Here is a 13,875-nt window from a genome sequence, read left to right on the forward strand (position 1 = left end):
CATGTGTACATACAGCTGATTCACACTGTTGTACAGCAGAAACTAACACAACATTGTAAAGCAATTATCCTCCAATTAAAAATAAATAAATTTAAAAGAATTCTAACTCTTTAACCATCTGAGAAAATAACTAAGTCATACAAAACAAGCAGGTTCCTTTCCAAACATGTTCAATCATACTATCTGATTTCTTCATACTGATTTCTGTCCTGTGAAGAGGAAGCCTTAATTTATTTTGTTAAAAGGAATTTGAGTCTTAGGTTAAGCTGTTTGCCTAACATGACATCATATTTAAGTCGCAGACTCAATGTTTGAATCTGTGTATTCTGACTCCCAGTAACCTATGATCTTCATCCCACCCGTCACCATTGATGGCTCACTTTTGCAGTAAAGCTGGAAGAGAGACTCTTGGGGCATGTGTCACACACGGGTTTGATTCCTAGTTCCCAGACCAAGAATCTAACTGTGCCCCCCTGCAAATTGCTGCTATTTCTTTTTCCCAAAACATATTGTAAGTATTGTAAGATATCATCGAGTCATATGGTCCCTGGTATTACTTTAGAACTGAGATGCTCTTTGAGCCCAAATGTGTGTACCATACTCATAAAACCAGTGTTGGGAATACGGAGACTTATGAAACAAATGAAGTGTCATTTAATTCTCTGCTAACGAAAACTACTAAAAATTTTCTTTTTTGGTTGTTTTATATGAGAAGGAGGAAGTGTCCAGAAAAATAAAGGTGTTTGCATTGGCTGGGCTTTGCTTGGATTTCTGCTTTAGTGGAATTATAATAAATAGGTTTTAAGTTTTCAGCAAATAAAATCAAGTATAAATGTTTTGTAAGAACATTATTAGGTGGTTTAGAGTATAAACCCCTGAAATAATTAGTTGCTCAACAGTTGCTAGAATTGTTTCTGTTATAATAGTGTTTTCTAATGCAGCTGGGCCTTCCCAGGCGACACTGGGAACCTGCCTACCAATGCAGGAGACATAGGAGACCCGGGTTCCATCCCTGGGTTGAAAGCTCCCCTGGAGGAGGCAATGGCACCCCACTCCAGTATTCTTGCCTGTAGAATCCCATGGACAGAGGAGCGTGGCGGGCTGCAGTCCATGGGGTTGCAAAGAGTCGGACACAAAGAAAGTGACTGAACACACACTAATGTAACGATCATAAACAAATGATAGTTAATAGTTTTTTGGAGCCAAGAAATTACTGAAGGTAATAGTATAATCAGTAAGCTACATGTTAAAAATATTAATTGAAGAGCCTACTTTCAATGATGGACATATAATGTATCTTAGAGATATGAGTGGTGATGCTACAGGGACAACTATTTTGACCAAGTAAATTACACAAAAAGCTTTAGAGTAAGTTGAGGAAATGGTAAGATGGTGGAAAAAAAAAAGTCTTGGTAAGGAGGGAAGGAAATACAGAACATTCAGACATTTACCAGTCTTTTTCCTTAACAGTGACAGGACATCTAAAACCATCCTTTGTGGTCAAAGACAGGATATGGAAATTCTGTGTGCTGTATAAGACCCAGGCTTAATAAGACCTTGTGTCTTTCTAGAGTCCCAAGGATATTTAGCAGAATTTCATTAGCAGTTTCTGAGTCTAGTGTATCAGATGCTCATCATGGTGTGTTTCCATTCAGGAAATTGACAGGACAGTTGCAAGTTTAGTACCCTCATGTACTGAGTGAGTAAGGTAACAACAGAAAGTCTGGTGGTGTGAATGAGCCTTTCATCACTCTGAAAGGACTCATTGCTCATAGTTATGGCATCTGAAAGACTGTTACCTCAAACCACAGGTACTTTTGAATCTCTCGGCTACAGATTCCTTCTGGCACCACCACAGCTTAGGAACAGATGGAAAACTTTAGCTAAAGTTTCTTCATTGTCAGAAAGTTATGTTACATTAAATTACTACTTTTAATTGTGAAAATTGCCTCTGCTCTTTATCTTATGCTTAGCCACTTTCCACTTCTTAACTCTTCTCACTTTCTCCGTTTATTTTGTGATGCACATATTTCCACAACTTAAACTTTCAGAATGCAGAAAAGTGGAAGGGGGAGTACAGTGATCAGCGTCTTTGCTGTGTGTGTGTGTTTTGGTGGAACCATTTGGAAGTTGCAGGCATCATAACGTGTCATCCCTAAATGCTCTAGCATTCATTACCTAAAACATAGTCATTCATCTATACAACTGTAATACATTATGTTATATACTTTTAAGAAAGTTCTTATAGTGTTTGTGTTGGTCTCAGCTTACTTCGGTGATGCCATCAGCTAGCAGTGCCTGAGGGCACTCACCTGGGCCCTGGACTACTTGTGGCCCCCACCCCGTGAATCAGTGTTGTGGCAGACAGGCCCTTGTGGCTCTAATGATTGCCACATGCACCTCAGCAACAAAAACAAGGTTTATTACTCACAAGTCCTGGAGGGTACATGGCATGCCTAGAACCACCCAGTAAAGTGTGTTTAAGGAGAGCATGAACCTTGAGTCATGACTTTATTGGGGTCCAGGATGGGGTGCCTTGAGTTTTGTGGGTTCATTCTTTATTAGTGGATTTAAAACATGAAAGCAAGAATTAAAACATGGGAAGGAAAAGTTCCGGTCACTCAAGTGGTCAGTTATGTGGCTCACCCAGGACCTTCTAAGAGGATGGCCTGGCCTGGCCCTTTCTCTTGTGAAGCTTATTTATTTGAGATGATTATCTTTGAAGTGAATGTCGGCAACCAAAAGCTTAATGTCAGGCACTTAAATTATTATCAGAAAAACTAATTGTCAGGTACTTAACACTAGATGTAATTTAACATTTATTCATTTTTCTATTTTAAAGACTTGTAAAAAATTTAATGAAAAATTGCAGAGATTCATCAGGCTTCTCTCTGAGAAAATATCCTAACAGTTAGTCCATAGATTCCTCTGTTTAATGCTTGGCTGACATCACAGAATCTTTCAGTAGATGTTATCAATAGATAGTAACATGACAGACAACAAACAAAAAGAAATAAAAGTCCTTATTGCTTTTCAGTGTTTTTTGGCATGGAAAGGTAAGCTTATTTTTTTATTGGAATGGTCATATGACCACTGGCAGAAGAAATGACAACCCACTCCCGTATTCTTGCCTGTAAACTCCCCTGGACAGAGGAGCCTGGCAGGCCACCGTCCATAGGGTAGCTGAGAGTCAAGACACAACTGAGCACTCACGCCGTCATGATTCCCCACACACTGCACTGTGGATTTCTTATGATCACCAATGAGTGATTCAAGAAACAAAGCTTGTGTAAAGGGATGCTGACCATTCTTACAGGAAATAGAAGTGCCGTCCTGACGTGCTAGCTCATAGTGACACTATAAAAAGTCTCATGATGATGGTACTGTTTTTCCTTGCTGAGAGGAAGGCACTCTGGCACTCCTGTGGCACTCTGCTACCTCATAATAAAGATTGTAAGCTGCAGAAAGCTTACTTGTTTGCTAAGCTCTTTTAATAAATATTTTACAAGCTTTGTCAGTTAAATTTGTCATCTGATGGACAGTGTCTGCATTTTAAAGTGATTCAGCAGCAGAGGAGAAGTGATAATACTGAACTTGAGGCCTGGCAGCTCCTGTCTCAGATGTGCTTTTGTTTTGCTTTTTAGGTATTCCAAATGCTGCTAGAGTTCTTGGAGCAAAATGTTGCCAGGGTTTGGGAAATGCTTTCTTAGCAAAAGTGTTGCTCAAACCCAGGTCTCCTGCATTGCAGGCAGACGCTTTAACCTCTGAGCCACCAGGGAAGCCCTCTTCTCTCTAGTCTGGCACTTTGGAATTAATATGCTGACCAAATTTGTTACAAGTCTGTGTATTAACATCATGCATAATGATTATCAAACCTGTTCTTTATCACTTCACTATGAAGGATTTTACTCCTTGAGAAAATGTCCCTGCCTTATAGTTTTTTGAATATCTCACTCTATAGTCTCCATATTAACTACTTTGTGCTAACATAACAACATATAGAGCTAAACTGAGTTGGGTTTTTTTCCTGTGTGTGTGTGTATGTGTATATATATGTGTGTGTGTGTGTGTGTATGCATATGTGTGTGATTAGTTTTACAACCAGAAACGAGAGAACTTTTATTAACCCTGTAGTTATACACCCATTCAAAAGGAGAAATTAGAATGAATGTCAACTATGAAGAGAGTTGGAACATTTTATGTTTGTACAGATAGTAAAGCTGTAGTTTTTTTGTTTTTTTGGGTTTTTTTTGCCACTCTGTAAGATTTAAGCAAAATTGATGTGGTAAGGAAAATTATTTGTATCCAGAGGTTTAATACTAGGGCAACCTGTTATCTCTCTATATGTTCATTGAAGATGGTGGGCTCTTTTATAAGAACATGGAAAAGCTTTCCCATGCTTACAAACCATTTACATTTATAGTGGAGAAAATTCTATTTGCCTGTTTAATGTTCTTTTTCGGTAAAAAGCCTTCCAGAAATCTTTGATCCATCTTTTCTGGATTATTATTAAACGTTTATCCAAAACTAGCAGCAGTATGTGTGTCTTTTGACTACTCTAAAGACGAAAGTGCTAGTGGACTTGGTAAGCAACTGTGCTAAAATGTTGAAGATCTATAAATCCTAATGGTGGCTAAATGTGTTGGGCCCTAGCAGGGGTATTGCTTGGTAAAAATTCATTAGAAGCAAAACCGACCAGTTTTATAGACCAGAATATAAAATAAAATATATGCACATATGTAGAAATATGTAATTTTCGTGAGGACTTGTGCTTTAGCACAACTTACCAAAAAGTGTTTTGTAGTTCGCTACTGCCATCTACTGGTTCCCAACCCTTAAATGTCTAGCTACTGATTTACTGTAATATGTGTCAGTAGAAATAAAAGGGAATTAGATTTCTGTATTGAAATCTTTAAAATAGTCTTTGCTGAGGGCGAGGTAAGATTTTCATGTGGTATATACAGTGCTTATTTTGTAGTATGCTTTTAGGGAACAAATGCATAAGTCTTTCTCCACTATTAACACTGTGCCATTTTTCTGTTTGAGTTTCTGATCCAATATTCTTTCCTTTTGTCATCCCTTCCTAGTTTAATGGATCGGGAAGTGGCGTTGCTTGCTGAAATGGACAAAGTGAAAGCTGAAGCAAGTAAGATTGATCTTTATTAAAACTATTAGCAGTTAATAAGTACCTGCCTCTCAATCCCCATAACAAAAGCTCAATGTAAATGCCACAGTAAGAGTTTGTATATTTAGTTAAACAGTCTTGAGCAATTGTACTATGCTGACATAGGAATGCTTTCAGGTGAAACAACTTTATAATAACCTGTTTATCAATATTTCCAAATTTTAATATTTTGAATATAGATTTCAATGTCTACATCATGGTATCTGCCACCTCAGCACCAGCTAAGGAAAATCGGTTATCTTGCAGGTGCCTGGGGTTTATTTTGTTTTTTCCTTCAGTGACTGAATAATTCCTTTGGGTTTTTTCCTACTTGGGAAAAAGCCTTTGACATAATCAGAGACGTTACCAGGTTGCCTACAATTAATATATATATCCCTGTCATTACCTCTTGCAGAACTTTGTTTTCTCGGTTTGTTGAAACTTCACTCAGTGTCTGTTATCCTTGGCTAGGGAAAAAGTCAATTAATTGAGGGTTCAGGATACCCATGACTGGGACTCTTTGAAAGATTACTAAAATAGATTCTGGAAGAATAGTCTAAGTTGAATAATTTGTGGGATTTTGTACAGAAGAACCCAGATCACTGTTTTTGTCATTTCTGTTAAGGATTAGGTTAAAGATAGACAGCTATCTGAAAAGAAGAGAATGTCAACTGCACTTTGTACCGTGGCATTGATTTAGGGCTTTTCAGCAGTTTTTATCTTCGTGCATTGAATGCCAGATTTGTAATTAGGAAGGTTGTTTCTTTTAACCTGCTCTCAAACTGTTGAGGATGGATATAAGTTGAAATGACTCACATTTGTGTCTGTGGTCTTGGACCAGAGGAGGCAGCTTTGAAGCACTGAATTGAGTTCAGTTTTGATCCATTTTAACCCACTCCAGTGTTCTTGACTGGAGAATCCCAGGGACAGGGGAGCCTGGTGGGCTGCTGTCTATGGGGTCGCAGAGTCTAACACGACTGAAACGACTTAGCAGCACCAGCAGCAGCAACAAAGTGTTGGATACATAGCAGAGATGCTATCCATTGTTTTTCAGAGGTGAGATATCACTTAAACTGAGTGGTATATCCTGAAATTTCTAGTGCCAGTTTCGGTCCATTCTCGTACCGATGTGTTCTCTTTTTGAAGGTGAAGTTTCAGAGAGGAAAAAAGACATAGTCCTTCCTGTTGAGAAGAAGGTGCTTTTAAAACTACATCTTTTATAGGAAAAAATTTAACATATTTCAAATAGAGAGGCTGATATAATTACCTCCCCCCCAGTACCCAGCCTTAACCAATTATCAATTCATGGCCAATCTTTTAGTATCAAATTCAGAGCTACAGATTTTTGCTCAAATTCATCAATTTTATATCAGTATCTCATTGCTCCCATACTAAAAATCCTAGTTCTCAATGACACTAATGTAATTACTCTTTTACCAATAATATCAAATTTCTTTTTTCTTTTTTATGTATTATCGCTTTATTAATTATTCATAGTACTTCACAGTTTAGGGTTTTACACACTCATTCATATCTGATCTTAACATCAACCTTACGAGAGATTTAGGTTTTCTGACTTTTTAATTTTTTTCATTTCATAAATGAAAAAGCTAGTTCCTTGGAAAAAATGTGACTTGTCCAAGATCATATACTTAGGCTCTCTGAATTGTATGCTATGTGTAGAAATCTGTACTTGACACGTTTGAGATTTGTAAATCTTGAGATTTGCAATTCTATCTTAGAATCCTAGAATGCTGAAGCTGAGAGAAAGTGAATTTGATACAAATGACAAATAGATTTTATCTTGGGAGCCAGACCAATGAATCATTTGTATTTGTTGGGCCTTTGTGTTGAGAAACTTTCATATGCATGTTCCTAATTTATTGCAAAAGTGTGCCCTATTGCTTAACCTGACAGGGGAATGGGCAGCCCATCCACATTTGTGGCAAATCAGACTGAGAAAACCTGCTAAAGACATTCCAGCTCTCTGTAACACCGAATGTAGCTCTTCAAAAATTCTATTTTTTTCTAACTTAAATTTGGCTAATTTCTCAGTAGGTTATAGGATTCTGTGCGTAACAGTTAGGAATTGAGTTTAACTGCATGCCATGGAATGGCCTAAATAAATGTGAGGTTCTTTTTCTCTCATGAAATGAAAGGTCCAGAGGTAAGCAGTCCAGGGCTATAGGGCATCTCCAAAATAATATGAGGGACCCAGGCTTCGCTGTCCTTCTCCCCAGCCAGCCTTACAGGGTGTTTGTCCTCTGTAGTCCCTGGCTCTTTACTCTGGGAGACTTTTTATTATCTATTATCCTTCATGGCCATACCTGATTTATGCACCTCAGAGCAAACCAAAGATGATGTTTTTTTAAAAGCAGTAAAACAGACTTCCCTGGCGGTCCAGTGGTTAAGACTTTAAGCTTCCACTTCAGGGGGCTCAGGTTCCATTCCTGGTTAGGTAACTAAGATCCACAGTGTGGCCAAAAAAAAATTATTTTCTAATTAAAATATTTAAAAAGTTATTCTACAAAAAAAGACTGTGAACAATCTAAATATGCATCATTAGAGAACTTGAGTATTGTGGTATTCCATATATGCAGAGAGTATATTAGGAAATATACGTGAAAAATTGTTGTCAGTGGTTTCTTCCAGGGAGGGGAACACAGAGTCAAGTGGAAGATTTAATTTAATTTTGGCTGCACTGGGTCTTAGCTGCAGCATGCAGGATCTGTAGTTGCAGTGTGTGAACCCTTAGTTGAAGCCTGTGGGATCTAGTCCCTGACCAGGGACCAGACCCATGCCCTCTGCATTGAGAGTGCAGAGTCTTAACCACTGGACCACCAGGAAAGTCCCAGTGTACATGCTTCTTAATAAATTTTTTTTAACTGGGAAGAGGAGAAAGAAAAATGGCAAATGATTTATGAGTCTTTATGAGTCATAAAAAAGTGTTTACCAGATAAACTGCCTTCAGAGTCCCTCAAGAAGGTGGAAACTGGACCTTTGGTATTTTCACTTTCTGGGTGGGTGGGCAGCTAAGCCTTTGGCTGTGCGAGTACACATTGCAAGGCCTATATTTCCAGTCCTTCTTTGTCCTATTTAGCAGACCATAAGAGTTATGCTCTCTTTCCCTCTACAGTGGAAATTTTGCTTAGCCGTCAAAAGAAAGCCGAACTTCTAAAGAAGATGACTGATGTGGCTGTTCGGATGTCAGAAGAGCAGTTGGTCGAGCTCAGAGCTGATATCAAGGTAAAACTTCCTTCTCTTTTCTGGCTTTCTTCTTACCCTCGGGGACTAAGGTAGCAAATCTCCATAATTCATGGCGATATCCAATATATTGAACTTATGACCCCTTCTTCCCAAACCTGGCCCTTTTCCAAGTTCTCTTGCTCTGTAAGTGGTACTGTCATCTGCCCAGTGTCCAAAGTGGAAACCTTAGAAAGTTTCTCCTTTTCCCCACAATTAAATCTATCAGCAGACCTTGTCCATTTGACCTTCTGCACAATCTCATATCTGACCTTTTCTCTTTGTCTCCACCACCACCATCATGATCAAACTACTGTGATCTCTTGCTTTGACTTCTGAAGTAGCCTCTTAACTAATTCCAGTTCTCCACTTGGCCACCACCTTGCCATCCTCACCTGTTCATATCTGTTCCTCACACTACAGACCCTGCTTCAGACTTCCCGTTGCTTTCAGAATAGTCTCTAATCCTTAACGGCCTACAGGGCTCCGTATGGTCTGGCCCTACTGCCATCCTTTGCACATTGTCCCCCTTGTTCCCAGCGCTTCAGCTGTGCTAGCTCTCCTTTCCCCAGGCATACCTGTTCCCTCCTGTCAGGGTTGTTGCACATGCTTTCCCATCTGCCCAGAACATTCTCTTCCCTCCTTTCTCCCCCACTCCCCTCCAACCCCCTACCCCGCACCATTCCAGCTCACATCTCATCCCTGATCTCCTCATCCTTTCTGGCTTTCCTGTCACATCCCCTGTTTGTGCCCCCTAGCACACTTATAATTGCATGTGTAGTTGAGTAACCTGTCTTCCTCACTTGATAGGCACTACTGTGTCTCCAGGGCCCCGGCATAGTGCCTTGACACCTAGTAGGTGTTCAGTAGACATTTAAATGATTGAGAGAAAAATGGGGAGTTTGAGATGTTGGTTATATTGTAATCTGTCTGTAAAGATTATTTAGATTCAATACTCAGACGTTTTAAATTCTTATGTAAAGAACAGTGTTTCTGAGACTAAGATGGGCACCCAAGAGAAGCTGGGTTAATCATGGGTAGTTGTAGATACCGGCATTCTAATTGTTTCTCAGCTGTGAGCTGTATGAACCAAGGGAGTTGGCCTTCTCTGCTCCCAAGACCTAACTCTGCTGTTTCTGAAGTGTGAAATTTACTGCCATATTTAAGAGGAATACTTGCTGGGGAGGTTTTATAACAGCCTTTGGAAAATAAAAGCACAGACAGAAGATCATCTGAGACCTTACAGGCATCCCGGTTACCATCCTGACCTGGTCTTTCATGCAAACCTATATTTGTATTAGCCCCTCGCGCCTTCCCCTTAGACTATACTGGGGAGAAATAGTGAAGCCAGAAATGTAAGTTTTAAAGTACCATTTTCTAATTAACTAAGGCTATTTTGCTAAATTTATGGAGAGTCTTCCTCGTATTGATGCCAGTCTCATTCAACTATCTGGGAGAAGCCGGAAACCCCTTTGGAATTAGATAAGAATTCTGGCTCTCATAGGCTTCATCTGTTCCCCTTCCCACGTGGTTGAAGAGCTGCTAGAAATATTTCTGCAGGCTGACTAAGGATCTGTTTCTCCACGTTTTCAGTGTACTGAAGTGGGTGCTGTGCAATTTAAATGTCTTATTTCCAGATCATTTTATTTCCGTCATTCCTGTTATGTCTTTGGCTCAGCAAACCCTAGAATTTGCTTCAGAATTAATCTCAGACTGATATTACGTGTCTGAAGGCTTTGTTATAGAGATTCATGAGCTTTCCTGAGCCACAATATACTCTGAAGCTTTAGGACTTCAAGGCCCAAAGCTAATTGTTATTCCTTCTCTCCCATTTATTGCTTCTAGGTGCATCCCAAGGATTTGATGCATTTGATTCTACCCCTTGAAAATCCAAAGTGGAATTAGGACACCCCCAGACAGAGGACTGCTCTGAGGAGTTCAGTTCTTCCAAATTATATCTAGGCCTTAACTTTTCTTTCTGATTCTCTTTGTCATCTGAAAAAATGATTCCAGGCTACCTTAGAAATTGTTTATTGAAATAGACCCCAGAAGCATTTTATTCCTGACATTTTTCTAGTCCCACTATTTCTGTAGTATAGTTAGTTTTTGACCCAAGAGGTTGGTTACTTCTCGGCTCAGTCTGCTTAAAAGGATTAAATTACTTGCAGCACAAACTCTTCTGATTTGCAAAGCTGACTTTTCACATGAATGATTTTCCAACTCAAGAAATTGTTCCTATTTCAAGGACTAACAAATCCTACTTTGTATAAAGAGGTGCAGTGGGTTTCCTAAGGAAGTTTCTATTAAAGAACACCAAACCATTTATTTAAATGGAATCATTGTTGTAACTATGGACATTTTTGCTGCCTCTGCCTGTGTATATAATGGAACAGTGTGAAGAGTAGCCAAGAGTGGAGAGAAAGATGGCCCTCCATCGTGAGTTCCTTCTCCCTCCTTAAGTTTCTCTTGATTTCCACCTAATGACCTTCATACAGCATTTCATAACGCTCCCAAATGGACTTATCTTTAGACTCTTAAAGAAAATGGCTGGCTTTCGTCAGCCACCCAGCATTGGTAATATATGACCACTTAGTGATATTTGAAGCACAAAAATCAGTTGAAAGTAATCCTGTTTATCTGTTTATGGTTGGTTTAGCCACCAAGTCGTGTCTGACTCTTGTGACCCTGTGGACTGTAGCCCGCCAGGCTCCTCTGTCCATGGGATTCTCCAGGCAAGAGTACTGGAGTGGGTTGCCATTTTCCTTTACTAGGGGATCTTCCTGACCCAGGACTGAAGCCAGCTCTCCTGCATTGCATAGCAAGATAGAAATCCCGCACATTGTTTGTCTCATCTGGAGGTTTGTCTTTGTCTTTTCTCCAGCACTTTGTTAGTGAACGTAAATATGATGAGGATCTGGGACGAGTGGCCCGATTCACCTGTGATGTAGAGACCCTGAAGAAGAACATTGATTCATTTGGACAAGGTGAGATGGTGAGAGATTCAGGGTGCCAGAGACGGTGAGGAGAAGACCACCCTCTCCTAACTAGAGACTGAAGTGCCAACTGGCTTCTCCCCTGACTCTCGCTCCCTCTTGGGTTTTGGTTTGCTTGCTTGCTTGCTTTTATGAGAAGGGACTTGGAGACACTTAACAAGTCAGTGAACACAGATGCTTTGAACTCTGAGGATGGGCATTTCCCAACTCCCTAAATTTATGGTTGTTTTTTCATCATTTTCTGCTGAGCTGAGAGGTGTTTGGCTGCAGTGTAAAGAGCATGTGCACTGGAGTCAGACCAGGTTTGAATCCCTGTGTCTGTACTCTACATGCTGCCCTCAGTTTACTCCTCTCCAAAATGGAGGTAACACTACCTGCTTTGCCTGGCACATAACAGGTGTCTGTTCCCACCTCCTCCACCCGCCAGGGGGTGAGGAGGTGGAAACAGAGATGCCTCTAAGATGAACGCTTGTAAGTGATGCATCAGTCAAACCTGGAGACCCTGAGCTCAGCTCTTCTGTTCTTTAAGTCTTGGCATAAAAGTGAAATAAATGTTGGACTTAGGGCAGTGATTGTGAACTCAACATTCAGTTCAGTTCAGTTGCTCAGTCGTGTCCGACTCTTTGCGACCCCATGAATCGCAGCACGCCAGGCCTCCCTGTCCATCACCAACTCCCGGAGTTCACTCAGACTCATTAGCCCAGGCTTAAAACCAAGGAAAAAAAATCTAGGGACTACTTTTAAACCATTGAATTCTGACAAAACTTGAAAATGTTAATATTTTTCAACTAGATTGCTATTTTGAATTTGGAGTTACGTTTGCAGAAAGAACCTTAGGAAGATAGATATTTGTTGTGAAGACTAGTTCTGTTTGTACGTAACTCATCTTGCATCATTCAGATGTTTAAAAAAGAATTTAGCTTTTCATTTAACTTTTTCTTTCTTTGCGAAGTCAGTACTTTAGAAATGTTCCTTGCATAGGAAACTGAACATATGGCCCATACTATTGTTCCTAGGCTTAGTCAGCCGCTGGAGCCAAAGCCAGGCGTTGAGGTGGTAGGAACGCCAAGAAATCATTAGTTGGTGGGGGGATGGGCCGCTCTGACGGATTGTTACAAAGCCGCGGGGATTTGGAAGGCGTGGAGGAAGAGGGCAGAAGGGAGGTTTTCCTTCCTGTTACCTCCTTAAAAGCTTAGCTTTACAAATACTCAGACAGTTCTTTATCCTAAGTTGCTCATTGTAAAATGGAGAAACAGGGAGAACATTACCAGGCGTGCTTTTCTATCATGTGACCACATCTTCCTCATATTTCTGTCTCAGTGTCCCATCCAAAGAACAGCTATTCGACCCGGTCTCGATGTAGCTTGGTCGCATCTGTGTCTTTGGGTAGCCCGTGTGACGCCTCTGCTGCTGCTGCTTCCACCTGCGCCTCTGCTGCCAGCCTTACAAGCGCTAACAAGAAGAACTCGGCACCGGGAGAGACGCCTGCAACCACAGCAAACTCTGGTGGCCGATCCTACCAGCCTCACCGAGAGGTAACCTAGCTTCCACACTGAGCGTGTTAGGCAGAAAAGCTTTTAAACCAGGTTGTCACAGTTTAACATGACAGCCCAGTACATGACTGGCTTCTCTTTATGCCCCTTCCACACCTATCTTGAATCCCTCCAGCCTCAGTTAGTTCCAGAGAAAGGGTTTGGTGTGTATGTTCCAGTTCACCAGCCAGTTTAGATTTCCCGTTGCCAGGACTACTGACTTTCTGATGTTGGCAGTGATCCTCGCTGTCGTAGGCAGTAGTCTTGACTGGTAATTGGTCACACTGGGAGTCGTGCACCCATCTGGAGGTGGAAAGCACCACAGTGGCAGGTTCGCCAGAATGCCTCTGAAGCAGCAGCTCCCTAGAAGCACAGGGAGAGCACACCGGGAGAGAGAGCATGAACCAGGTAGGGCAAGGAGCAGATGCTAGAAAGTTGAAGCAGAATCCATAGTTGCTTTTCCTTGATTTGAGGGAGATACCATAAGAGCCATCCAAGGCAGTGCTGTGCATTACCCTGAAGTAAGTAGTTCTTCAGGCTGGTATTACGTTGGAATTGGAGGACAAAAATAAAATCCTGTGCCACGAGCTCTCCGGGTTGTACTGTGAATGTGTTAAATGTCACAGCAGTGTGATTTAATCTGTGGTTCATGATATACAGCAAAGTAGATCATAGTGAAGCGTATTTTATTATTCAGATGTTCATTATCTTTACAAATGGCTTATGATCTACAAAATTCAGACATGTGATAAGACACTTGCCCAGTTGAGGGCTTATAATAGCCCCAAAGAATGCTCTTTCTTCCTCAGCCCAGCTAAAGAAAAGCTCTTCAGTGGAGAGGATCCTGAGGTGAAAGGCAGAGGGGAGATAGCGAAAGGTTTATGAGTTCTCATTAGGTCTAGGTTGGATCGGCTGACCAAATTCCCTGAGTATTAAGAGAGAA

General features: G+C 40.7%; 1 protein-coding gene across 1 annotated transcript in view; it reads left to right on the forward strand.

Moving 5' to 3' along the window:
* Positions 1 to 13,875, forward strand: part of SPATS2 (spermatogenesis associated serine rich 2) — a 151,548-nt gene that overhangs the window by 136,299 nt on the left and 1,374 nt on the right. The window contains exons 9-12 of the mRNA XM_040234074.1: positions 5,088 to 5,146; positions 8,301 to 8,410; positions 11,289 to 11,391; positions 12,721 to 12,935. Coding sequence (XP_040090008.1) covers positions 5,088 to 5,146; positions 8,301 to 8,410; positions 11,289 to 11,391; positions 12,721 to 12,935 — 487 coding nt within the window. The remainder of the gene's footprint in view (positions 1 to 5,087; positions 5,147 to 8,300; positions 8,411 to 11,288; positions 11,392 to 12,720; positions 12,936 to 13,875) is intronic.

This window comes from Oryx dammah, unplaced genomic scaffold (assembly GCF_014754425.2).
Source record: "Oryx dammah isolate SB20612 unplaced genomic scaffold, SCBI_Odam_1.1 HiC_scaffold_29, whole genome shotgun sequence".
In the NCBI taxonomy this organism is placed as follows: Eukaryota; Metazoa; Chordata; class Mammalia; order Artiodactyla; family Bovidae; genus Oryx; species Oryx dammah.